Source organism: Hylobates moloch, unplaced genomic scaffold (genome assembly GCF_009828535.3).
Source record: "Hylobates moloch isolate HMO894 unplaced genomic scaffold, HMol_V3 SCAFFOLD_12, whole genome shotgun sequence".
NCBI classification, from domain to species: domain Eukaryota; kingdom Metazoa; phylum Chordata; class Mammalia; order Primates; family Hylobatidae; genus Hylobates; species Hylobates moloch.
Window position 1 is genome coordinate 54,723,563 of NW_026652287.1, and position 27,492 is coordinate 54,751,054.

Genomic DNA, 27,492 nt, shown 5'->3' on the forward strand with positions numbered 1-27,492 from the left:
GGTGCCCACCACCATGCCCTGCTAATTTTTGTATTTTTAGTAGAGACAGGATTTAGCCATCTTGGCCAGGCTGCTCCTGAACTCCTGACCTCATGATCCACCCACTTCAGCCTCCAAAGTGCTGGGATTACAGGCGTGAGCTACCGTGCCTGCCCAGAACCCAATATTTTATACATTTCTTTCTACATGGATTATATTAATTGGGCTTTCCAGCAGAAAAAGGAAAAAAAAAGCATATGTCTCAATGAGAGCACACAATTATGAGAATGGCAACCATGCAAAGAAAAATTGCAGGGACTTAGTGCTGGTGAGGATTTAGAGCAACTAAAACTAGAAATATAAAATGATACAGTAACTTTGGAAAACAATTTAATGGTTTATTGTAATGTTATATATACATTTATCATGTTACCAGGATATCCACTCCTAGGTCATTACTAAAGCAAAGCGAAAACTAATGTTGAAATGAAAACCTTTTTGTGGCTGTGTATTGCGAACTTTATTTTTAATTGCAAAAAGCTAGATATAAACCAGATGCTTTATAGCAGTTGAATAAATAAACTGTGGTGCATCCATGAAATAGAATCCTAGTTGTCAACAACAACAAAAAACAAATTATTGATCTACATCACAGTATGCATGAGTCAGAAATGCATTTCTTTCAGTGAAGGAAGGAAGATCCAAAAGGCTACATATTACATGATCCAATCATATGGCATTGTAGAAAAGAGATTCATTATAATCAAGCTAGGCTTGATAGCTCAAACCTATAATCTCAGCATGTTGGGAGGCTGAGGTGAGAGAGTTGTTTGAGCCAGGGATTTTAAGAGCAGCCTGAGCAATATAGCAAGACTTTCCTTAAAAAGAAGAAAGCAGAAGGAGAAGGAGAAGGGGAGAAGGAGAAATAGAAGGAGGAGAAGGAGAAAAGGAAGGGGAAGAAAAAAGAGGAGGAGGAAGGAGAAGCAGGAAGAAGAGAAAGAGGAGAAAGAAGAATAAAAAGTAGTAGTAGTAGTTAGGACAATGAAACAGTTCTGTGTGGTACTCTGAAGATGGGTATGTGACTCTAGACAGTTGTCAAATCTTATGAAACTGAACATCACAGAGAATAAATTTTCCTCTCTGTTAAACAACACAAAACAAAAAAAATATTGATTTGGAGTATATTTAGATACAATGTAGAAAGTTTTAAAAGGAGCTTAACCTAATAGAAATGTAATACCTAACTCTATTAAAGAAGGTTGGAATGAGGCCAGGTGTGGTTGCTCATGCCTGTAATCCCAGCATTTTGGGAGGCCGAGGCAGCTGGATCACCAGAGGTCGAGAATTTGAGACCAGCCTGACCAACATGGAGAAACCCCATCTCTACAAAAAACACAAAATTAGCTGGATCTGGTGTCACATGCCTGTAATCCCAGCTCCTCGGGAGGCTGAGGCAGGAGAATCACTTGAACCCAGAGGTGTACGTTACGAAGAGCCAAGGTCGTGCCATTACACTCCAGCCTCGGCCACAAGAGCAAGAACTGCATCTCAAAAAAAAAAAAAAAAAAAGAAAGGTCTTAATTTAAATCACTTTGAAAAACAGTGTTTTGATTGAATACTGCAAGAGTCAAAAACTATACACAAACTGTATTCTTGTTGGTATTGTTTTTTCATAAGCATATGAATTAGCAATTTTTAAAACTATATGGTGGTGTATACACACACATAGTAATTACTGCCTGTTTTTTGAACTTAAAAAGTGTTAGCAACAAAGGGAGAATTTTAGAATAAATGATGTGATGCTGAACTGGAGTTGCGCATGTTTTTGTTTTTGTTTTTGAGACAGTCATTGTCACCCAGGCCGTAGTGCAGTGGTGCATTCCTGGCTCACTGAAGCCTCCACCTCCCAGGTTCAAGTGATTTTCATGTTGGAGCCTCCTGAGTAGCTAGAATTACAGGTGTGTACCAACTCACCTGACTAATTTTTGTATTTTTAGTAATGATGGGGTTTCACCATGTTGGTCAGGCTGGTCTCAAACCCCTGAGCTCTTGATCTGCCCACCTTGGCCTTCCAAAGTGCTGGGATTACAGGTGTGAGCCACCACACCAGGCCTGTTTTTTTAATAAGACTTATGACTCCTACCTCAGACTTCCAAGTATCCTGGACCCTTTGGTGATATCCTGTCTCTACTTTAAAAAAATACCAAAAAAAAAAAAAAAAAAACCCACCACAGCTCTGTTTTTTGTTATTTTTTTTTAAAGTAGAGACAGGGTCTCGCCATGTTGCCCAGGCTGGTCTCGAACTCTTGAGCTCAAGCAATTTGCCCTTTTTGGCTTTCCAAAGTGCTGGGATTACAGGCAGTGTATTCCTTGGTAAGAATTCATTAAGCTTTGCATGAATGAATGATTTCCACATATATTTCTGTATGAATGTTTTATATCAACAAAAAATTACATAGTACATATTTGCACAAATGCTAACTCATCTCAGAATAATGGCAGCATTTTTTCGTTTATGGTGGAACACACTCAGGACATGATCATACAGATTGTAATATTCCAAGAGGAGTATTAAAGCCCTATCCCTTGGGTGAAACTGTAGGTCTTTTTATTTTTACCTCAGTTTGGTTCATGGTATGTTTTTTATTTTAAGAGAATGCAATTTTTTGTTGTTGTTGTTTGTTTTTTCCAGAAAATGTCCCCTCACAGCAATGATTGCCAATGCCGAGGCACCTAGCACAGTGCCTTGCTCAGTGGGTACTCAGTATATATGGAACTGAGTTGATTAAGGCACAAAACCAACAGCAAGGTTGGTTCAGTGAAGAATAATTTAGTAATACTGGTTAGACTAAAAGGCCATGACTTAGCAGCAAACATTTTTACATTCATTTGAGAAATAATTTACAATTAGGTCACCTGAAAATGTTAATTTACAGCGGTGGCATTTAAGCTTGGCTGCACTCTGTCATCACCTATACAGATTAAAATCACATTGTTCAACTCAAGCAATTCTGATTTAATTAGGGTGTTGCAATTTGTGTTTAGGGGATTTTTAACGCCACCACCCCCTCCCCCCACACCCTGCCCCAAGTGATTTTTACATGCAGTCTGGAATGAAAACAATTGGTTTAGGGTGAGGGATGGATTCACTGTGTGTGATTATCATGTGTACTGCTGAGATTTGTCCCATGGCTGCTTCTGACTTTGGGATCTTGAAAAGCAGCGCTGCCATTGTAAAAATCAAAAGACAACTTCAAGATGTACTCAAATACTTTGCTAAATTGCAACAGAATAAAATGTCTTCTTAGCAGATCGGTCTATAGTCACTTTAATTCAAGGTAAGAGATTGTCTCAGGTACAGTAGTTTTAGTAAGTGTTGAAAATCATAAATAGCTTACATATACCAATAAACTATTTTAATCCTTTGACATATTTGACAGCCTTTTCCAAATCAAATTTTAGCTTACAAATTGTCTTTTTTTTTTTTTTTTTTTGAGACAGTCTCACTCTATTGCCCTGGCTGGAGCATGGTGGTGCGATCTTGGCTCACTGCAACCTCTGCCTCCCAGGTTCAAGCAATTCTCCTGTCTCAGCCTCCCAAGTAGCTGGGATTACAGGTGTGGTGTGCGCCACCATGCCTGGCTAATTTTTGTATTTTTAGTAGAGACGGGGTTTTGCTATGTTGGCCAGGCTGGTCTCGAACTCCTAACTTCAGGTGATCTACCTGCCTTGGCCTCCCATTACGTGCTGGGATTACAGGCATGAGCCACAGCACCCAGCTGAAAAATTGTGTCTTTTTTGATCTCTAACTTTTGGCTGCTATAGAGTGCCAATGCAGCATATAAAAGAATAATAAACAGAATTATTTGTTTTGTTGAATTACATGGAAAGCATTGTCGAAAATGTTTGATCTTCAACTTAATATTTTAATAAATGTTATTAATGTTTATTTCAAAATGTCTGAAATTTCTTTTTTTTTTTTTTGGAGACGGAGTCTTGCTCTGTCACCAGGCTGGAGTGCAGTGGCACAATCTTGGCTCACTGCAACCTCCGCCTCCCAGGTTCAAGCGATTCTCTTGCCTCAGTCTCCCAAGTAGCTGGGACTACAGGCATGCACCACCACACCTAGCTAATTTTTTTTTCTTTTTTTTTCTTTTTTTTTTGAGGCAGAGTCTCCATCTGTCGCCCAGGCTGGAGTGCAGTTGTGAGATCTCGGCTCACTGCAACCTCTGCCTCCAGGGTTCAAGTGATTCTCCTGCCTCAGCCTCCAGAGTACCTGGGATTACAGGCTCCACACCCAGCTAATTTTTGTATTTTTAGTAGAGATGGGGTTTCACCATATTGGTCAGGCTGGTTTTGAATTCCTGAGCCCGCCTCAGGCTCCCCAAGTGCTGAGATTACAGATGTGAGCCACTGCACCCAGCCTAATTTTTGTATTTTTAGTAGAAACGAGGTTTCACCATGTTGGCCAGTATGGTCTTCATATTTTGACCTTGTGATCCACCCGCCTTGGCCTCCCAAAGTGCTGGGATTACAAGGCGTGAGCCACCGCGCCCAGCCAATGTATGAAATTTCTAAAAATCTAATATATCTGAGTATATCTAATTGTCATAATTATGGTTATTATGATATATTGTTGTAGGCTGAAGATATAATCAATTTCTTTTTATTTGTTTCTTTATAACCAGTTTTTTTTTTTAAGACAGAGTTTCACTTTTGTTGCCCAGGCTAGGGTGCAGTGGTGTGATCTTGGCTCACTGCTACCTCCACCTCCCAGTTTCAAGCGATTCTCCTGCCTCAGCCTCCCAAGTAGCTGAGAGTATAGGCATGTGCCACCATGCCTGGCTAATTTTTGTATTTTTAGTAGAGAAGGGGTTTCACCATGTTGATCAGGCTGGATGGTCTCGAACTTCTGACCTTGGGTGATCCACCTGGGTCTCCCAAAATGCTGGGATTACAGGCATGAGCCACCGCGCCTGGCCTCTTTATAACCATTTTAAGTCATTTCCACAGTTAATGGTCTAATTCTAATGCAGTTTCTCAAAACTGCAAAAGCTTGCAAAATTGTAAAGTATAGTGTCTTTAAGGAGGTTTATGAAAATATGGGTAAAGTCGAGTATAGGTTTCTGATCAGTTTGGGATTAATTGTTTGGACTGGGTAAGGATTGTGAGTATCCTAATGAAGAGATTGATTCTTATAAAACTGCTAACCCAAGCAAAACAACGATTAATTAAATATTAGAAAAATATTCTGCCACATATTATGTTAAATCAGCCAGTACTGAAGTTGTTTAGACATGCCGTTTGAATGAACTCTGTGGCCTAAGTCAAATTACCTATGATAACCCCTCAGTTATCAGTGCTATGCACCTAAATTGGAAAAACAAACCTGGTATTTAAGAGGACAAATTTAATGTTAAGTGTGGACTCTTGGAGAACCTAGACAGCCAACAGCTACTTGTTCATTCCTGAGTTCTTAAAGCTTCCATTATTAACAGCTCTGCATTCCATTATTCATCACAGAAGAAACAAAATAATCTAAATTGAATATAAATTAAGTTTGTGTGTGGTGACCCTTCTAAATTATAGGTTAAGACCAATTTTTTTTTGTCAAGCATATAATCCCAATAAGACAATCAAAACTTCATGTACATTTCTGCTACCTGATGAGCCATTTAAACATTTATACAGAAATTTTATTTGTCATTTTTAATGCTTGTTTTCTTGTATAAAAGTTTTCTCCTGCAAGAGGGTTGATGTTATAACAGTAACTGAAAGGATATTAGAATACATGTTTTCTCATATCTTCAGTGATAAAGATACTTATTTCTCTAGACAAGTTGTAAAACTGTTAAACAAGATATTAGGCTGGGCATGGTGGCTCACGCCTGTAATCTCAGCACTTTTGGAGGCCGAGGTGGGTAGAACACTTGAGGTCAGGAGTTCAAGACCAGCCTGACCAACATGGTGAAACCCCGTCTCTACTAAAAATGACAAAAAATTAGCCGGGCATGATGGTGCACGCCTGTAGTCCCAGCTACTCGGGAGGCTGAGGCAGGAGAATTGCTTGAACCCAGGAGGCGGAGGTTTCAGCGAGCCGACATCGCACCACTGCACTCCAGTCTGGAGATAGAACAAGACTCCATCTCAAAAAAAAAAAAAAAAAAAAATACAGTAGTATTGAGCAAAGCTAACTAAATTGACTGGATTGCTTTTGTAATTGCAGATTGATGGCATATCAGATCCATTTAGAGTGGAAAAAATATGTTGGCCATTTAAAAATAGTCATTGGAAGGCCTGTGCACCTAAGAGAACCTCATGTATCTTCTGCTACTGAAGTCTAATATTACTAAATTCAAAAAGGCTTTAATGCATTATGACAAAGCATATGAAGAAAGCCTTAAGGTGAAGAAAGCCTTAATAGTCTACTGACTGAGGACAGTAAAACCCTTTATTATCTAGAACCCAGAGACTGAGTCTGCCTGCCATGTACGCTGAAGCAAGACATCAAGACTTTGAACACTGGGTTGATAATCTCACAACTTAGAAGGGCCCCTCCAAACTCTTTAATTGTAAACCCATAGGAGATCTTAAAGTAAAGCTAACCAGAAAGGTTTCTCCTAAAAAGCAGATGGATACCTTTATGTAGATAGCTTTTTTAATAAGATCAAAAATCAAGACACATCTGCCATCATGATACTCTTAGTTAAGTTTGTTTATGGCTCTACAAACAATAGAAATAAAGCATCTTTTGTGTGCACTCATCGGGTATACTTATATGTAGAGAATTTTGCAGCCAACATATATGAAAAAAACATAACATCTTTTATAGGTAAAAAGTGAAAAGCAGGCCAGGCATGGTGGCTAACACCTGTAATCCCAGCACTTTGGGAGGCCGAGGCGGGCAGATCATGAGGTCAGGAGTTTGAGACCAGCCTGACCAACATAGTGAAACCCCATCTCTACTAAAAATACAAAAATTAGCCAGTGTGGTGGTGCACTCCTGTAATCCCAGCTACTAGGGGGAGGCTGGGGCACGAGAATCACTTGAACCCAGGAGGTGGAAGTTGCAGTGAGCTGAAATCACGCCACTACACTCCAGGCTGGGCTGCAGAGCGAGACTTCGTCTCAAAAAATAGAAGAAAAAAAACAAAAAACTGGAAGGCCAATATGGGTGAGAAATTTTAATGGGACATTTGTTGTCTCGTAATATCAGAAACAGGATGTATGTCCACTGCTCTTAACCTATTTCACAAGTTAAAGAGAACTTATTCAAAATAGGTTAAAGAGCATTGCCAGGGTGCCATTACTTTTCTAAATGGGCATCCTTTGATAGGTCTTTTTTTCCCCCTGGTTTAGAGTAAATGAGGCAATGGTTAGAAATGTATCCCCTATCATAGGGCTTTATAGCAGATTACCCTGTAAAGGCTATGGTTACACAATAGACTTTAAATTTTTTGCTAAAGTTGTGATGAACAATATAATTTCTTTGGATTACTTACTGTATAAACAGAGAAGTGTCTGCAGTTGCTAATTCTTGTAGTTGCACATGGAGAAATACATTGGGTATTACAGAGATGCAGTTGTAGGGGATTAATGAACAGGCTGGTTAAAATAAGTAGACTATAGCTAATTATTTGATCTATTTAATGTTAGTTGGTGGTTCATGAGGACCCTGGCTAAAAAGCACACTTGGTATTATCCTCCTGATAGTCAGAATAGTAGTCTCCCTGCTGCACTGTATTCTCAAAAGTTAGAAATGTTTTCATGCAGTCACCCATAGAATATAAAATTGTCTCTCACTAACTGGAATGACAGAAACTCAAAGACATATGTGGCTATGATGAAACCATAACCTATGAATGACATAAGAACAAAGACCCTAAATAACGGAAACAGTGGTACTAAGGCCCTGAGTTTTGGTTACACTGTGCACTGTTGAAAGTTTTTTGAACAAAATTATTAGAGGCCATCATTCTGGACTGAGCTTGTGCACTAGGTCCAAACAGACAAAACCAAACCAAAATGAGTCACTCATGCTAAATGTGACATAATCAAACTGAAAATTTAAGGAAATAGGTAGATTCTATAGGTTTTATTTTTCTTCTGTAAACAACAGATCTTAACACAAGGAGTTTCCCTCTACTCAAACCTTTAAAAATAATAATAAAGTAATAACCTGAATTTCTTGATTCCACTTTACAAAACCCATAGTTCTGCTATTTCACAGTGGAATCTGAGACTAAGTACATTTTTGGTGGTGACAGAGTGTTATCAATGTCTTAAGTTTTGGTCTATCAAAATTTAGAAGATGACCAAAAAAGGAGAAATTGTTTAATTATACCCTAAAGCTACCCCCTTTCATGTTTTAAGTTTGGTCAATAAGTTTTTTTGTTGTTTTGTTTTGTTTACATAGTAAACTGAAACCTAACTGAATGTGTAAATAGACTGTACTCACTTTTGTACCAACAACTGTGTTTTGGCCAATAAAAGGATGTCAAATGTTCAAACCATGTTTAAATAAGGAAAATCCCAAGCTGTAATCAATCTAGCTGTTCCTGTATTTCACTTCCATTTTCTGATGTCACCTTCTTCTGTCCATAAATCTTTCACCATCATGTTGCTGTGCTGGAGTATTTCAGAGCCTACTTTGGATCCACAGGCTACTCAATTTGCAAATCCCTCTTTGCCCAATAAAACTGTTAAATTTAGTTTATCTAAAGTTGTTTTTCTTTTTCTTTTTCTGTTTTTTTTTTTTTTTTGAGACGGAGTCTCGCTTTGTCATCCAGGCTGGAGTGCAGTGGCGCGATCTCGGCTCACTGCAAGCTCCGCCTCCCGGGTTCTTGCCATTCTCCTGCCTCAGCCTCCCGAGTAGCTGGGACTACAGGCGCCCGCCATCACACCCGGCTAATTTTTTTTTTTTTTTTTTTTTTTTTTGTATTTTTAGTAGAGACGGGGTTTCACCGTGTTAGCCAGGGTGGTCTCTATCTGACCTTGTGATCCGCCCACCTCGGCCTCCCAAAGTGCTGGGATTAGAGGCGTGAGCCACCACGCCTGGCCCTAAAGTTGTTTTTCTTTTAGAAGTTTTCAAATTTATTCTCTGATCAAAAGTGAATAATCTGTTGTTGGGCTTTGATTTTCTAAACTCATCCCTCAGCTATTTTTCCAAATTATTCTATGTCCTTTCAAAATGTTTCTGCAGTTGTTTTGAGATGGGGTCTCATTCTATCACCCAGGCTAGAGTGTAGTGGTGTAATCAATTATGGCTTGCAGCTTTTACCTTCCATACTCAAGCCATCCTCCTACCCTAGTCACAGAGTACCTCGGACTACAGCCATGCAACATCATGCTTGGCTAATTTTTTTTCATGAAGACAGGATGTTACTATGTTGCCCAGGCTGCATTTGAATTGCTGAGCTCAAGTTATTCTCCCATCTCAGCCTCCCAAAGTGCTAAGATTACAGGTGTGAGCCACCATGGGCTTCTGCAATTTCTTGACAGGATTATTTCCAATAATAAACAGTACTATGTGGGCACAAATCTAAAAAAAAAAAAAAAAAAAAAACAAAACTGTCTTCTATTGCAGAAGTGTCACTCTCCAGAATTTCAAGGGTCTGTGGCAGTTACTCTAGTAATATAGTTTGATCTATGGAGGTGCGTGAGCTTTGGAGTCAGAATTTATCCTGAGGTTCAGCCCAGCCTTTTTTTTTGAGATGGAGTCTCGCTCTTGCCCAGGCTGGAGTGCAGTGGTGCAATCTCGGCTCACTGCAAGCTCTGCCTCCTGGGTTCATGCCATTCTTCTGCCTCAGCCTCCCGAGTAGCTGGGACTACAGGTGCCCACCACCACGCCTGGCTAATTTTTTTGTATTTTTAGTAGAGACGGGGTTTCACCATAGTCTCGATCTCCTGACCTCGTGATCCGCCTGCCCCCCCCTCCCAAAGTGCTGGGATTACAAGCGTGAGCCACTGTGCCCGGCCAGTTGCAGCAATTTTTCATCCCTCCTGTATCCTTTGCCAGGTGCTTTTACAGCTGTTCCCATTGAGATATGGAATCTGTTTTCCAGACCCTAGATACGACTGACCTTATTTCTTCAGGACAGTAGAAACCTGTGAACATGACCGTGTGCCAGTTCAGGGCCTAGGCTCGAATGGTCTTGAATGCTTCTGTTTTTCTTTCAGAATGCTGCCGTCTCCATGAACAAAGCACATGTTAGCCAGCTGGAGGATAATATAACATGGTGGGTGGGGAAGAGAAGCAAAGTGCCTCTGTTGACAGCCCCAGAAGCAGAAGCTCACCCCCAGAAGCAGAAGCTTACCTCCAGAAGCACAGCTTCCTAGTCAAGAAGCAGCTGTTGATACATGTCTGAAGGAGCTCAGCTGGGACCAGAAGAATGGCCCCAGTGAGCCCAGCCTAAATGGCTGACCATCTCAATTATGACCTAATAAGTTTTGGATGGTTGGTTATGCTGCAATAGCTAACTAATACACGCACCCAGTGCAGATAGGTGCCATGATTTAATGACAGGTTGATTACTAGTTACCTTCTAACAGTGGGCTCCATAAAGGTACTAATATTTTCCCCTGATTTAAAGTTACATGTGTTGTAAGATAATGTTGAGTAATGCTGCAATACATGTAGACATGTATGCATGTGATTGGTCCTTAGTCCCTGCACACACAGGAGAAAACGTAAAACTACAGCCTGACACTTAGGGCCAAGGCCAAATAGCAAAATAATTTTGCCTTTAATCTGTTTTCTTCATATCTAACATTGGAGGTCAAGACTGTGGACAGATCTGAAGACAGAGTTTTCTTCCCCTATGGCCCCATCATCCTTTGTTCAGTGTCTGATCTCTGGAAGAAAGGTGGTCACCAGGTAGTGATCTACCTGTGGTTATTTAATTCTGCTTTCTTTTCTTTTTCTTTCTTTCTTTCCTTCCTTCTTTCTTTCTTTGTCTTTCCTTCCTTCCTTCCTTCCTTTCCTTTCTTTCCTTTCCTTTTATTTCTTTCTCTTTTCTTTCTTTTTCTCTTTCTTTCTCTCTTCCTCCCTTCCTCCTTTCCTGCCTTCTTCCCTTCCTTCCTTTTGTCTCACTCTGTCACTAGGCTGGAGTTCAGTGGCATGATCTCAGCTCATTGCAACCTCCACCTCCTGGGTTCAAGCAATTCCCCTGCCTTAGCTTCCCGAGTAGCTGGGATTACAGGCGCGTGCCACCACTCCCAGCTACTTTTTTTTTTTTTTTTTGTATTTTTAGTAGAGACAGGGTTTCACTTGTTGGCCAGGCTGGTCTCAAACTCCTGACCTCAGATAATCCACCGGCCTCAGCCCCCCAAAGTGCTGGGATTACAGGCGTGAGCCACCGCGCCCGGTCTATATACTTTTGATTTGTGAATATTCATGTAGCATATTATTTATAAATGCATATGATCTTACACAAAAGGTTAAAGGCAATACCCTCTGGGGTGGGCCTGTCTCAGCTCAGGGAGGAAGCCCTGCCCGAAAAGGCTGCAGCCTAGGCTGTCACTCTTCATTCAGCCCAGCATCTGATTACATCTGTCACTCAGGGCCTGAGGGGGCGGGGCCTTAAACGTTATCCAATCAGGGATGGGGGACTGGGGACCGTCCAATCAGGCACGCAGCTGCAGCAGACAGGGCGGCTTCCGGGATTTGGCGCGGCCTTTTGTCTCTCGCTGCCGCCGAAGCTCCAGGTCTGGTCTATCTGCTTTGTATCCTCTGCTCCTAGAAGCCCAGCCTGTGTGGCCCTGCGACCTGCGGGTATTGGGAGAGCCACAGCTAAGACGCCAGGGCCTCCTGGAAGCCTAGAAATGGTGAGAGTGCCGGTCCAACCAGGGAACAGGGCTGGTTGGAACCGGTGGGAAGTGGCTGTGGCGGGACTCAGGCCTCCCCTCAGTCAGCTTCACAATCTGCGCCCAGAGTTCTTGCCCAGCTCGGCCTCAGTCCCCTTCAGCCATACGATGGCGGCCGCGCTGACAGCCGGGGCCCCGGGCGTCCTGTTTCTTCGCTGCACTGTGACTGTGCCCTGGCCTGGAGCCCTCTCTGGGCAGTTCTGCACACGCAGCGCCGCGTCTCTCTCAGATTATGCAGGAACCAGGATCGTCAGGGGAGAATCCTGACTCGGGATGCGGGTTCATGAATAGGAAGAGCTTTGGTCTGTGGCGTTCCCAATTCCTCTTTCCTTCTGTTAAAAATTTATGGGAGTCACCGCCAAAATATTAATGAATTTAATTAAAGAATGATTCTAAAATTGTAGAGCACCCAGTTATAGGGTGTAGCTTGTTATCCATGGGACGGGCTTGAAGGAAAGACTTTCATAAGATGCATGATGCAAAAACTCAAATTCAGTAATCAGGTACAGTTACATAGTTTCTAAATTTGCACCTTGAGCTTACAAATTTTCTGGTTATGTAATCAGAGCTTAACAGGCAGTTTATAGTTTATTTCGCCTAAATTTTGTTTTCCTTAATGTAGTAATTTGCAAAAAAATACATTTGAGTTACATTTTTTTTTTTAAGTAGGAATCCAGGCATCGCAGCCACATACCTCGAATTGTCTGTCACTTAACTATTTTCACACTCCACAGGGGACTGATCTTCTGCATTTTTTTTTTCATGTTTCTCAAACGGGGTCTCAAGTCTACCCCTCAACCCCCATTCCTCTAGCCTAACTCTGGCTTGCAGTAAAATACTAAATTTCCAGTTTCTTTTGATTATCCCAAATGCCAACTTTCTCTAATTCACGTTATTATCTATTTGTCCTTTAGTGTACATTTTTGATACTTTATTTTAATTATTTTTTGATAAACCATTGGGTGGGACATTTAAAAAGATTTGTTTTCTGTTTGTAAATATTGCCAATGAAAATAAACCAAAACTTATTCCCTGACGCTGTATTGTAAAAAAATCTCTGTGCCTCTTTTTCTTTTGTCTTCCCTAGGCACAGAGATCTTATGAAAATGTTTTGGGGTCAAGTTTGTTTTTTGTTTTGTTTTTGTTTTTGTTTTTTTTTAATCTTTATGGGATGATGTATTCTCAGCCACCCTTTAGTTTTTTCCTGCTCCTGGTTTTCAGTACTGGCTGTGAATAAACCAAGGTACACGCCATGGCTATGTCTGCTAGAGTGTTTGATGATTATTAGCTTCTGGGTCATTTTCTCCCACAGGACAAGAGGTATGAAGTGTAGTCTCTCAAGAGAGCAGGTGGATGCCCTGGGGCTAAGAGGAATCTCCTGGTGTCTTTGAAAAGCTAACCACTTCAGACATTAACATGGTCTTCACCCAACCTAGCTTCCCTTTCTTAGAGACACATTGCGGGTTAGCCAATCTTATGCTAGTATTGAGGGAAAAACAGAAATGATTTCTGCCCCTTGGATTCTCTGAGATTCATGGAAAAAATAGTATCCTAAAAGACAAAAAATAAAAAAAAAAAACAACCTGACCCCGGTGAGATGTTGCAAAAAAACTTGCGAAGTAAAACACACTTCGGGCACTTAGGGGGACATACTGCAGTGTCTCTTGAGAGGGCACAAAAGAGGTGAGTTTCAAAAATAATTAATCATACATTCCATTTCCATTTACGTTTCTCTTTTTCTGTTAAGTTTTTTTTTTTTTTTTTTGTGGGTGGGGGTGGGGCTTGGGTGGTTTTGAATAGAATTTCAAGACTTAGCTTTTAGAATGCTGCCAAATAAAAGAATAGGTAAAATCTCTGCCGTTTTGGCTGTAGAAAGTACATACGTTTTGCTGGGCGCAGTGGCTCACGCCTGTAATCCCGCACTTTGGGAGGGGGAGGCGGGCCGATCACGAGGTGAGGAGATCAAGAGCATCCTGGCTAACACAGTGAAACCCCGTCTCTACTAAGAACACAAAAATATTAGCCGGGCGTGGTGGCAGCCGCCTGTATGTAGCCTGTAGTCCCAGCTACTCGGGAGGCTGAGGCAGGAGAATGGCGTGAACCCGGGAGGCAGAGCTTGCAGTGAGCCCAGATCGCGCCACTGCACTCCAGCCTAGACAACAGAGCGAGACTGTCTCAAAAAAAAAAAAAAAAAAAGTGCATACATTTTTATAAGAAAATGTTGTAGATAATGGGTGAGTTACAAGATTTATGAAATCATCAGTTGTTATTTTTGCAGGGTAAATTGTGACAGTGAATATCTCTTCTATATCCCGTTATCTTAATTTCTGAGTTTAATGCTAAATTTTATACAAAGAAAAAGAATCATCTGCAAACAGATTGTTTAATTTCCTCTCTTCCTGTTTGGATGTGTTTTATTTCTTTCTCTTGCCTGAATGCTCTGGCCAGGATTTCCAATTTTATGTTGAATAATAGGGGTGAGAGAAGGCATTCTTCTTGTGCCAGTTTTCAAAAAGGAATGCTTCCAGCTTGTGTCCATTCAGTATGTTGGCTGTGGGTTTGTCATAGATAACTCATTATTTTGAACTATTTGCCTTCAATGCCAAGTTTGTTGAGGGTTTTAAACATGAAGGATATTAACTTTTATTGAAAAATTTTTCTGTATCGAAATAATTTTGTGGTTTTTATCTGTAGTTTGTTTATCTGATTAATCACACATATTGATTTGTATATGTTGAGCAAACCTTGCATCCCAGGGATATAACCTACTTGATCATAGTGGATTAGCTTTTTAATGTGCTGCCGGATTTGGTTTGCTAGTATTTTGTTGAAGATTTTTACATCAATGTTCATCAAGGATATTAGTCTGAAGTTTTATTTTTTTGTTTTATCTCTGCCAGATTTTGGTATTAGAATGATGCTGTTGCCAGGAGCGGTGGCTCACGCCATCTCAGCACTTTGGGAGCCTGAGGTGGGTAGATCAGGAGGTCAAGAGATGCAGACGATCTTGGCCAACATGGTGAAACCCTGTCTCTACTAAAAATACAAAAAGTAGCTGGCTGTGGTGGTGCATGCCTATAATCCCAGCTACTCGGGAGGCTGAGGCAGGAGAATGTCTTGAACCTAGGAGGCAGAGGTTGCAGTGAGCCAAGATTGCGCCACTGCACTCCAGCCTGGAGACAGAATGAGACTCCGTCTCAAAAATAAATAAATAAATAAATAAATAAATAAATAAATAAATCTGCTTTTATATAAAATTGGGGAGATCCCCTTCAATTTTAAAAAATTTATAAGTATAAAATTGTTTTTCTTTGTACCTTTGTTAGAATCACTGAACTGTCTGGTCCTGCATTTTTTTTTTTTTTTTTTTTTTTTCCAGACAGATCTCACTGTCCCCAGGCTGAAATCATGGTGGGTTGCCTCCCAGGTTCAAGCAGTTCTCCTGCCTCAGCCACCCGAGTAGCCAGAACTACAGGCGGGTGCCACCATGCCCAGCTAATTTTTGTATTTGTACTAGAGACAGTATTTCACCATGTTGGCCAGGCTGGTCTCGAACTCCTAACCTCAGGTGATCCTCCCCCCTTGGCTTCCCAAAGTGCTGGGATTACAGGCATGAGCCAGCACACCCGGCTGGTCCTGGGCTTTCTTTTGGTTGGTAGGCTGTTTACTGCTATTTCAATTTTGGAGCTTGTTATTGGTCTATTCACTGATTCATTTTGTTGTTTTTGTTCAGTTATGGGAGATGGATTTTTCCAGAAATTTATCCATTTTTTTTCTAGATTTTCTAGTTTGCACAGAGAAGTTTATAGTAGACTTCAGTACTTATTCATATTTTTGTGGGGTCAGTGGTAATGTCCCTTTTATCATTTCTAATTGTGTTTATTTGGATCTTCTTTTTTCACTAATCTTATTAGTGGTTTATTTATCTTATTAACTTTTTCAAAAGATTTAACTCAATAGATTTCTTATTTGTATGACTTTTCATGTCTAAATCTCCATCAGTTCAGATCTTCTTGTCTTCTGCTAGCTTAGGATTTGCTTCTTTCATTCTTTTATTTATGATGTTAGGTTGTTATATTGACCTCTTTCTAACTTTCTGATATGAGCATCAAAAAGTGCTATACATTTCCCTCTTACCACTGTCTTAGCCGTGTTGCAGAGATTCTAGTATGTTGTATTTTTGTTCCCATTTGTTTCAAAAAACTGCTTAATTTCTACCTTAATTTCATTATTTATTCAAAAGTCATTCACATGCAGATTCTTTAATTTCCATGTAATTGTATAATTTCAAGTAGTTTTCTTTGTGTTGAATTATATATTTATCAAGCTGTGGCCTAAGAATGTGTTTGATATGATTTGGGGATTATTAAATTTGCTGATAATTGTTTTATTTCTGATTGTGTGGTCAATTTTAGAGTATTTGACACTTGGTGGTGAGAAGAGTGTATACTGTGTTGATTTCAGATGGAGAGTATTGTAGATGTCTATTAGGACTATTTGGTCAAGCATTTAGTTCCGATATCTTTGTTAATTTTCTGCCTCAATGATCTGTCTAATAGTGTCTGTGGGGTGTTGTAGGAGTCAGAATCTAAGTCTCTTCGTAGTTCTCTAAGAAATTTGTGTGTGTGTGTATGTGTGTGTGTGCGTGTGTGTGACAGAGTCTCGCTCTGTTGCCCAGGCTAGAGTGTAGTGGCACGATCTCGGCTCACTGCAACCTCCTCCTTCTCCTAGGTTCAAGAGATTCTCCTGCTGCTTCAGCCTCCTGAGTAGTTGGGATTACAGGAGCGTGCCACCATGCCTGGCTAATTTTTGTATTTTCAGTAGAGACCACGTTTCACCATGTTGGTCAGGCTGGTCTTGAACTCCTGACCTCGTGATCCACCTGCCTCAGCCTCCCAAAGTGCTGAGATTACAGGCGTGAGCTGCCGTGCCTGGCAGAACTTGTTTTATTCATGTGCATGCATGGATTTTTAATAACATATTTTTTTCTGTCTGCTTTTTTTCATAAACATTCTTTCAAGTGCATACAGTATGCCCAAGGCTACAGCTTAGATGTCTGCATCCAGTGTCTACTGAAATTCAGATGTCCAGTGTTCAAGAACATGTCCAGAGACTTAGCTGTTGTAGAAAAAAAGTATAAATTAAAGATAAGAGGCTTTATTCTCTTACCTGAAAGTAAGGGAGGATATTTTGTTCATCTCTCTCTTTTTTAAAACATTTAGATTACACGTAGATAGTTTCCTCTGCTTTTTAGAAATATATGTAAATCATAGTAACAGCTATATAAACCTTTTGTTATTCTTTCTGACTCAGAATTGTATTCATCTAGGACCTCAGAACCATTGCTTTGGCAAAGGTTTTTTGTTTTGTTTTTGTTTCTTTTCATTTTTAGTCTTTTAAAGTAGACACAAATTTGTTTAAAGCTTTTTTTTTTTTTTAGACAGAGTTTCACTCTTGTCGCCCAGGCTGGAGTACAATGGCATGATCTTGGATCCCTGCAACCTCCACCTCCCAGTTCAAGTGATTTTCCTGCCTCAGACATTCAAGTAGCTGGGATTACAGGCTCCCACCACCATCCTCGACTAATTTTTTATATTTTTAGTAGAGACGGAGTTTTGCCATACTGGCCAGGCTAGTCTCAAACTCCTGACCTCAGGTGATCCGCCCACCTTGGCCTCCCAAAGTGCTGGGATTACAAGCGTGAGCCACCACACCCGGCCGTTTAAAGCTTATTTTAAGAGCACACAAAAGTTGAGCACAAAGATAAGATTAAATTTAGCAACACAGAATGATAAAGAATAAAAAAGATACTGAGTAAATTTTTTTGACAGAAAACTGATTATCCAAGGTAATTATCTCATATTTGCAGGTTGAAGTACTTACACTGCAAAGGCAAGAACAGTCCAGTTTATTCACTAAATAGTGGAATCTGTAGGTGGACTTTGGTTTCTGTTACTTCAGAACAATTAGTATAGTTAGGTGTAGTGTTTGTAGACAACTTGCATTCACATAAATTAACATTTTGTACAATACTATGAATATAAGGCTACAATATTTGAATAAATCCCTTAAGTAGTCATTTTAATATTGTTATTTATACTCTTGAAATATAAAGTGCTTTAACTGAATTATGGTTATAGATATTTTTAAAGTTCTACATACATTATGACAAGTACATAAAATTATTTATACTTAGATATTTATATCTAATATCCAAAGAAAATTCACTACAAAATTGTTACAGTAGATATTAGTTTGACATGCTTATTAATTTATCCAATAGGGATAATTATAGGTAAGCATGGTTTTAGTGTCTTTCATTTCACTAGATTTGAATGCTGCTATTACAGGACAAATAAACATGATGGGCGATGTGACCACGCAAAACCATAATAGCTCTTCAGTTAGCTATGTTGCAAGCTCATGTATATTCCACTGTATAACAAAGTCAGATTCCAGTTTTTCGTCAAAAAGTGCTGGTGAAAATTGTCAGATGTATTCCAATATAGATCCCGAATTCACTGGTTAGGAGATGGGAGAGCAGCAGACATGAAACAGAAACCTTATAGGCCGGACACGGTGGCTCACGCCTGTAATCCCAGCACTTTGGGAGGCTGAGGTGGGTGGATCACGAGGTCGGGAGATCAAGACCATCCTGGCTAACATGGTGAAACCCCATCTCTACTGAAAACTACAAAAAATTAGCCGGGCGTGGTGATGGGCGCCTGTAGTCCCAGCTACTCAGGAGGCTGAGGCAGGAGAATGGTGTGAACCCAGGAGGCGGAGCTTGCAGTGAGCTGAAATCGTGCCACTGCACTCCAGCCTGGGCAACACAGCGAGACTCCAAGACTCCATCTCAAAAAAAAAGAAAAAAGAAACCTTATAAAATTCTGCTGAGAACATACCTTTTTTTCATAATGCTCATGTTTCTCATGCTGACATGCTGAGAGTAGCTGTGCATTTTGAGTGTTTCAAGAAAAATTCCTTTTGGGGGACTATCTTCTGGCCAAGTTGATCAGTCTTACATCTAATCTGAGTTTTTTCTTAAGATGCTTTTAACTTATTTTTTCTTTCAATATAATCTTGCTCAGATTGAGAGCTGTTTTTCTCTCCAATGCTTTGGGTTTCTGTTTCAGAAGCCCTATTAGTATCCCATGGTCTCTGTGAATGAGGTGGGTTGTCATAGGGAGAATTCTTGGAGTTATCTCTATCTGGATTCATGCTGGAAATCTAGCAGTATTTTTTTTTATGTCACCATTATAAACAGAAACTGAGGGTGAAATACTGCTCCCGTTCCCATTATTGTGAAGGTGCAGTTCTACCCAGGAGGCCTGCAGGCTCTTCTCCCTGCAGCACAGGCTTCACTCTCCGATGTGACCCTAGAGTGCTGCTGTGGCATTGGGGTTCATGTAAGATGTGAGCCAGCAGCTTTGAGCTGTGTGTTGTGGGCTGTGACTCAGTGGAAGTTGGTAGGCGTAAAGAAGAGGATACTGGCCATCAGGAGAACGCAAGCAGGGTGCTACATGTTCTACATTCTGTGAGAGGTTCCGAGAGTAAATAGAATCTGATGGCCAAATCTGTAAATGTAAACAAGCATCTTAGGAGTGAAAGATCAAGCCTACAAAGTATCCAAGGCCATAACCACAACTATACCTACCGGTAAAATGCAAGACTGGAGTAGAGTATTCTTGTCCTTCCTCTTACTCAAGAGTTAGAATCAGGACAGGTGATCCAGGTTCTGGAGCTCCACCAGAGCAGCTCCATTTTTTAGTTAGAATCAGCCTGAGTCTCTCCTGCCTGGCTTATCATTGGGCAATCAACCCAGGGTAACTAGGAACCCTCTCACAATTACCTAGCCATCTTTGAAACATTTGAGAATATCCAGAGCAGAATTTTATCAGGCTGACAAGAGTGGTTAATTCTACTTCTTTCTCAGTGTAAAAGAAATAAGTCATTCTGTGTTTGTTCCTCCCTCATACAAGAGATAATTTTGGTTGGTCCTGAGAGGATAGTTTCTCCAGTTTTCTTGTACTTGGGTGAAAAACAAGGAAGAGGTCTAGAAACTAAAACAGATAAACTGATTGCTTTCATTTCATATTATCATTAGAAAAATACGTAGAGCAGTTACGGTTCTTACCGTACAGAAACTTTTAGTCTAGACTAGTGATATGGCTTGCCTATGTCACCACCCAAATCTCATCTTAAATTGTAACTCCCACAGTTTCTACATGTTGTGGTAGGAACCCAGAGGGAGGTGATTAAATTATGAGGGCAGGTCTTTCCTGCACTGTTCTCATGATAATGAATGAGTTTCACAAGATCTGATGATTTTAAAAATGGGAGTTTCCCTGCACAAGCTCTCATTTTGCTTGCCACCATCCATGTAAGATATGACTTGCTTCTCTTTGCCTTCTGCCATGATTGTGACGCCTCCCCAGCCATGTGGTATTGTTAAGTCCATTAAATCGCCGGGCGCGGTGGCTCACGCTTGTAATCCCAGCACTTTGGGAGGCCGAGGCGGGCGGATCACGAGGTCAGGAGATCGAGACCATGGTGAAACCCCGTCTCTACTAAAAATACAAAAAAATTAGCTGGGCGTGGTGGCGGGCGCCTGTAGTCCCAGCTACTTGGAGAGGCTGAGGCAGGAGAATGGCGTGAACCCGGGAGGCGGAGCTTGCAGTGAGCAGAGATCGCGCCACTGCACTCCAGCCTGGGGGACAGAGCGAGACTCCGTCTCAAAAAAAAAAAAAAGTCCATTAAATCTCTTTTTCTTCCCAGTCTCTGGTGTGTTTTTATCAGCAGTGTGAGAACAGACTAATACAAAAAATTGTTACCAGTAGGGTGGGGCATTGATGAAAAGATACCTGAAAATGTGCATGTGACTTTGGAAATGGGTAACAGGCAAAGGTTGGAGCAGTTTGGAGGTCTCAGAAGACAGGAAAATGTGGGAAAATGTGGAACTCCCTAGAGACTTGTTGAATGGCTTTGACCAAAATGCTGTTGATGATATGGAAAATAAAATCCAGGCTGAAATGGTCTCAGATGGACATGAGGAACTTGCTGAGAACTGGAGCAAAGGTGACTTTTCTTGTGTTTTAGCGAAGAGACTGGTGTTATGTTGCCCCTTCCCTAGAGATTTGTGAAACTTTGAACTTGAGAGAGATGATTTAGGTTATCTGGCAGAAGAAATTTCTAAGCAAGGCAGGTCTCTGTTGAGCCATGGATGCCAGTCTCTGTTCTGCAGTATAGGTTTTGTTAAAGTTGTTAAAAAATAATGCCTATTTTAAGAGATACCAAATGAAATTTAGAGGACAAGAGGGTAAAGCTAATTACTATTCTTGGAAATGCTTGTTGATACAGGATAAAAACAAATACAACACACCCAAATACAGGATGATAGTTTTTTTGTTAGTTGGGTTTTTTAAAGCATAATACAGGAGTAGATTTATTATAGCTACTCCAAATGTTAAAGAGTGATACAAGGATCACAGAGTTAAAAACTCTCACTGTTATTGCTGTTTATTTTACAATAATTGGTTTAGTCTACAAGTTTAAGGCAAACATACTAATGTATTTGCTTTTCTTCAGAAATCGTAAAGATTACATAAAATCTGTCCCAAAACTTCTAAGAAATATTCAGTAGTTAAAAATACATCTGATTAAGATGCTTTACCAGGATACATGAATGAACTAAGGTGGTATGTAATGCTTTTTTAAAAACAAAATTTAAAAAAATTTAATAAAGGCAATCTTTATCTTGTTGGAACAATGCATTCTGAAAAGGTTAAACTTCAGAAATTATTTAAAGGTAAATAAGATTGGCATCCATAAGGAATACTATTCATAAAATAAATGCAGTTATAGAGGCTACTTTAAAGAAGAATAAAATTTGGATTTCTGAGTATGATGAGTGCACAATAATGGACCACTGTCTTGGGGAACACAGTGCGGCATTACACCACACAGACTGGCATCGCCTGTACATGGCGCTGCTCCATGCTTCTCAGAAAAAGAGTAGATCCATTTTGTCAGCTGTTTTTTGTTTGTTTCCAGTGAGAATAAATGCTTAGCATCATTAAGAAAACAAAAATAAAATTTGAAGGAAGGCAACCCTTTTCAACAGGAAGGCGGAATGTGGCTTATGTGTCTCCGTTTAGCACTGCCAGGCAGTTTGGCAGCAACTGCAGGTGAACCTTTGCGTGCTTCAGTTCTAACTCTGCCAGTTCCACCAATTTTTTTTCTGAATGCAGCAATGCTTCTTGTCTTAAAATCTATAAAAGCAAGAACAAGAACTGTTTTGCAGACTGAGATTTTTTTTTTTTTTTTCAAATTTCTGACTACATAATTGTTGGGAAGTTTTAGCCAGCAGAACATCTTTATTTTTTGCTCTTTCTTTATCCAGTGCTTCATTAGCATTTTCATAATCCACTAGTGACCTAGAAGTTCAATACAGGAGATCCTTAGCAGCTTGAGTTTCTCTTAAGTAATATTTTTAAGGGTCAGAAAGTTTGAGGTCCTCATCAGCAGACACTCATGCTTCTATTTTTCTTGTTCTATCAAACACTTCTGAAACTTTGAGAAAAAACTTGCATATATCTGAATCCTGAGTTCCTAAAGCATATAATGAAGAACCAATTCTATTGTAACCATCTGCAGCACTTTTGTGGGATCTTGTCATTCTATCAGAGTTAGCAGATGCATCCTTAACTCAGTTATGATATTCTAAAAGAAATGTTTGTTCATGCTGAAAGAAATTATCTACATCCGTTACTCCTGAAACAATTACTCCATCTGCTGATTTAACCATGTTTTCAAAGAAATCTTCAAGTTTCTCTTTTTATTTTTCCTTGCACACTCAAATCTTGATTATATTCCAAGAAGACATGGAAATTTAAATTTTTTCTCAAAATAGGATGTGCTTTCACATGACATAGGAACACTTCATGCATCGCAACTGTCTTCTTGAATATTCCGAAATATTCAGCTTCCAGTTCCTGTTTCATCTTTGTGAATTCTTCCTTTGTCATTGACCCTTCTCCTTCTCCAAGCTTCTGTACTTTTTCCCTTGAAGTATCAAAATCAGGTCTTGGTGGTGCTGGTGGAATGATGTAACCTGCATAGTCTTCATTTTTAACAAAGGAATCATGAAGCCAGATAAATTGCTTGTGTTGCTGAACAACAGAAAACTCATTTTGTTTAAAATTTGGCAATAAACTCTGTGTGTGAACAGTGAATTTTACTTTATCCCACTCACTAAGAGCATCAGAAATGTCCACCTGCAGAGCAGGATCACTTTGAAGATCCACCTTTATTGCTTTAAGTCCACGGTTCTCTTCCTGAGAGGAAGTCAAGGCCATTGTCCAGGTCTTCTTCCATCATGGCTGCTCCCCAGGATGACAGTTTGTGTAACAAACAGAGATATTGTCAGATTGCTTATACCCGTATAGAAGAGGACGTGATAGTACACACAGCATATGCACGTAAACTGCCAAAATGTGATGTGAAGGTTGGCCTAACCAATTACACTGCAGCATATTGTACTGGCCTGCTGGCCTGCAGGCTCCTCAGTAGGTCAAGATCTTTGACCTATGGCATGGACAAGATCTGTGAAGGCCAAGTGGAGGTGACTGGCAATGAATACAATATGGAAAGCACTGATGGTCAGCCAAGTGCCTTTACCTGCTATTTGGATGTAGGCCTTGCCAGAACTACCACTGGCAATAAAGTTTTTGGTTCCCTGAAGAGAGCAGTAGATGGAGGTTTGTCTGTCCCTCACAGTACCAAACAGTTCCCTGGTTATGATTCTGAAAGCAAGGAATTTAATGCAGTAGTATACCAGAAGCACATCATAGGCCAGAATGTTGCAGATTACATGCACTACTTAACGAAGGAAGATGAAGATGCTTACAGGAAACAGTTCTCTCACTACATAAACAAAAACGTAAACTCCAGACATGAAGGAGATGTATAAGAAAGCTCATGCTGCTATGTGAGAGAATCCAGTCTGTGAGAAGAAGTCCAAGAAAAAAGTTAAAGAGAAGTGGAACCGTCCCAAAGTGTCCCTCGCTCAGATTGAGTAGCTCAAAAGAAGGCAAGCTTCCTCAGAGCTCAGGAGTGGGCTTCTGAGAGCTAAACCAAACAATTTTCAATGAGGATTTTTCAGATGAAGAAAATAGACTTACAGCAAAATTTTTTAAAAAATTAAATTTATAAGCAGCAAAGCATTCAAGAGATTACTTGGGTTCTGTTAAAGGCATTCAGTTTTAAATGGAAACAGAGCATAAAAGTTTGGGAAATTTGCAGCCTGGCAATGCAATAGAATAGAAAACCTCATATTTTCAGGAAAAATTTAAGCCAGCTGTGGGAAAAATGTCCCCAGGTCATGACAGAGGTCTTCTCCGCAGCACCTTCCATCACAGGCCCAGAGGTCTAAAAGAAAAAAATGGCTTTGTGGGTCGGGCCCAGGGGCTCCCCTGCTGTGTGAAGCCTAGGGACTTGGTATCCTGTATTCCAGCCACTACAGTCATGGCTAAAAGGGGCCAAGGTAGAGCTCAGGTTGTTGCTTCAGAGGGTGGAAGCCCCAAGCCTTGGCAGCTTCCATATGGTGTTGAGCCTGCAGGTTCATGGAAGTCAAGAATTGAGGTTTGAAACCCTCCACCTAGATTTCAGAGATATATGGAAACCCCTGGATGGCCAGGCAGAAGTTTGCTGCAGGGGTGAAGCCCTCATGAAGAATACCTGCTAGGGCAGTACAGAAAAAATGTGGGATTGGAGCCCCCACACAGAGTCCTTACTGGGGCACCGCCTAGTGGGGCTGTGAGAAGAGGGCCATTGTCCTCCAGATTCCAGAATGGTAGATCCACCGACAGCTTGCACCATGTGGCCAGAGAAGCCACAGACACTAAACACCAGCCCATGAAGGCAGCCAGGAGGGAGGCTGTACCCTGCAGAGCCACAGGGGTGGAGCTGCTCAAGACGATGGGAACCCACCTTTTGCATCAGCATGACCCAATGCGGGACATGGAGTCAAAGGAGATCATTTTGGAGCTTTAAGATTTGACTGCCCTGCTTGATTTTGGACTTGCATGGGGCCGGTATCCCCTTTGTTTTGGCCAATTTCTCCCTTATGGAATGACTGTATTTACCCAATGCTTGTACCACCATTATATCACGGAAGTAACTCACTTGCTTTTAATTGTACAGGCTCATAGGCAGAAGGGACTTGCCTTGTTTCAGATAAGACGTTGAATTGTGGACTTTTGAGTTGATGCTGAAATGAGTTAAGACTTTGGGCTGGACGTGATGGCTCATGCTTGTAATCCCAGCACTTTGGGAGGCCGAGACGGGTGGATCACGAGGTCAGGAGATCGAGACCATCCTGGCTAACACAGTGAAACCCTGTCTCTGCTAAAAATACAAAAAAAATTAGCCGGGCGTGGTGGCGGGTGCCTGTAGTCCCAGCTACTCAGGAGGCTGAGGCAGGAGAATGGCATGAACCTGGGAGGCGGAGCTTGCAGTGAGCCAAGATAGTGCCACTGCACTCCAGCCTGGGTGCTGGAGCAAGACTCCACCTCAAAAAAAAAAAAAGGACTTTGGGGGACTGTTGGGAAGGTATGATTGGTTTTGCAGTGTAAAGACATTAGATTTGGGAGGGGCCGGGGGTGGAATGTTATGGTTTTGCCGTGTCCCCACCCAGATCTCATCTTGAATGGTAATTCTCACAAGTCGTGGGAAAAACACGGTGAGAGATGACTCAATTATGGGAGTGGGTCTTCCCTGCACTGTTCTCGTGATAGTGAATGAATTTCAGAATATATGATGGTTGTAAAAATGGGAGTTTTCCTGCACAAGCTCTCTGTTTGCCTGCCACTATATATATAAAATGTGACTTGCTTCTCCTTGTCTTTTGCCATGATTGTGAGGCCTCCCCAGCCACATAGGACTGTAAGTCCGTTAAATCTCTTTCTCTTCCCAGTCTCGGGTATGTCTTTATCAGCAGCGTGAGAACAGACTAATAAAACTAGCAACTGAATAAAAGGTTGAATTATGCATCATATGGTAGGTAAATAAATGTGTGCAGTAAAAACCTTGGGCTTTATTTCGGCCATGTTCTTTACATTCTTGTGACTTTTGGTGTTTTCACCTGAAGAAATATTTATGAACAGAAGGGTTGTTATTATTATTTGTATTTCTTTTACCTTACTAAAAATACATATTCATCTTTTAATAAAATTATCCTAGGAAATCTTAAATGATTTGTTTAAATGGCTTATTAGTATATGATATAAAATTGACAGGGAAGTGGCTATAAAAGGTTTAAGTTACACAAACTCTGAGATTTAAATTTCTCTTAGGTAAGCTTAGGAAAAACAAAACTGGAAATACCCCCACTGGCATACAGAACCAAATTTGAGCTAGGGTCCACTCCCTGCCCCAGTTCTGCTCAGATTTACCCCTTTTTTGAAGGCCTTATCTAGGTCTGGCCCTACCCTGGAGTCTCATCTCACAGAACTGATTAGAAAAGATCAGTTTTGGGTGATGAATCCTGTTCCATTTTTAGAGCTGGTGCTCACAATTTTCTGAAACAGAAAAGCAGATAAATGAGAAATATAAAGTATGAATTTTAGGGTCTTTTTAAAATTATTATAACCAGTGCTTGCAGAGGCATCATATTTAGCAACTTGTTTTCCATTCCTGCAGATCTAGTAGTTGCTCCCCAAGCCATAAGAAGTAAATATAAAAACAATAAAAATTCCTGTAAATTATATTAAACTCTTCATTTCTCTATTCCTCTCATCTGTTTATGTTTAGCTTTTATTCTACACATTTTTTAAAAAGGTCAATGACAGAGAAACAGAAAAATATATGGATCATTTTTCTAAATACTGGGAATTATTGAACACTTAGTATCAACACACAGGGTGTTATGAAGATTAAATCCTGTAATGTGCTATCGCAGTGCCCTGTAGCATCTTATTAAGCATGTTGTACCTGAATAATAAACATTGCATTACTACATGTGTACATGTTGTTTTCTTTCTTTTTTTTTTAATTATACTTTAAGTTTTAGGGTACATGTGCACAACGTGCAGGTTAGTTACATATGTATACATGTGCCATGTTGGTGTGCTGCACCCAGTAATTTGTCATTTCACATAAGGTATATCTCCAAATGCTATCCCTCCCCCCCCCCACCCCACAACAGGCCCCAGTGTGTGATGTTCCCCTTCCTGTGCCCATGTGTTCTCATTATTCAATTCCCACCTATGAGTGAGAACATGCAGTGTTTGGTTTTTTGTCCTTGCAATAGTTTGCTGAGAATGATGGTTTCCAGCTTCATCCATGTCCCTACAAAGGATATGAACTCATCATTTTTATGGCTGCATAGTATTCCATGGTGTGTATGTGCCACATTTTCTTAATCCAGTCTATCATTGCTGGACATTTGGGTTGGTTTCAAGTCTTTGCTATTGTGAATAGTGCCGCAATAAACATACGTATGCATGTTTCTTTATAGCAGCATGATTTATAATCCCTTGGGTATACACCCAGTAATGGGATGGCTGGGTCAAATGGTAATTCTAGTTCTAGATCCCTGAGGAATCACCACACTGACTTCCACAATGGTTGAACTAGTTTACAGTCCCA

General features: G+C 40.5%; 1 protein-coding gene, 1 long non-coding RNA gene and 1 pseudogene across 2 annotated transcripts in view; 2 read left to right on the forward strand and 1 right to left on the reverse strand.

Annotated features, from left to right (window-relative positions):
* LOC131380708 (uncharacterized) overlaps nucleotides 1-10,479 on the forward strand; it is a 46,592-nt gene extending 36,113 nt beyond the window's left edge. The window contains exon 6 of the long non-coding RNA XR_009208812.1: nucleotides 10,159-10,479. This is a non-coding gene — a long non-coding RNA (uncharacterized LOC131380708). The remainder of the gene's footprint in view (nucleotides 1-10,158) is intronic.
* Nucleotides 10,480-11,656: 1,177 nt separating this feature from the next.
* LOC116478776 (putative zinc finger protein 730) overlaps nucleotides 11,657-27,492 on the forward strand; it is a 38,420-nt gene continuing 22,584 nt past the window's right edge. Inside the window, exon 1 of the mRNA XM_032170280.2 lies at nucleotides 11,657-11,805. Within this exon, the coding sequence (XP_032026171.1) occupies nucleotides 11,803-11,805 (3 nt within the window). The 5' untranslated portion in view covers nucleotides 11,657-11,802. The remainder of the gene's footprint in view (nucleotides 11,806-27,492) is intronic.
* Nucleotides 21,984-23,226, reverse strand: LOC116478791 (sorting nexin-6-like; annotated as a pseudogene).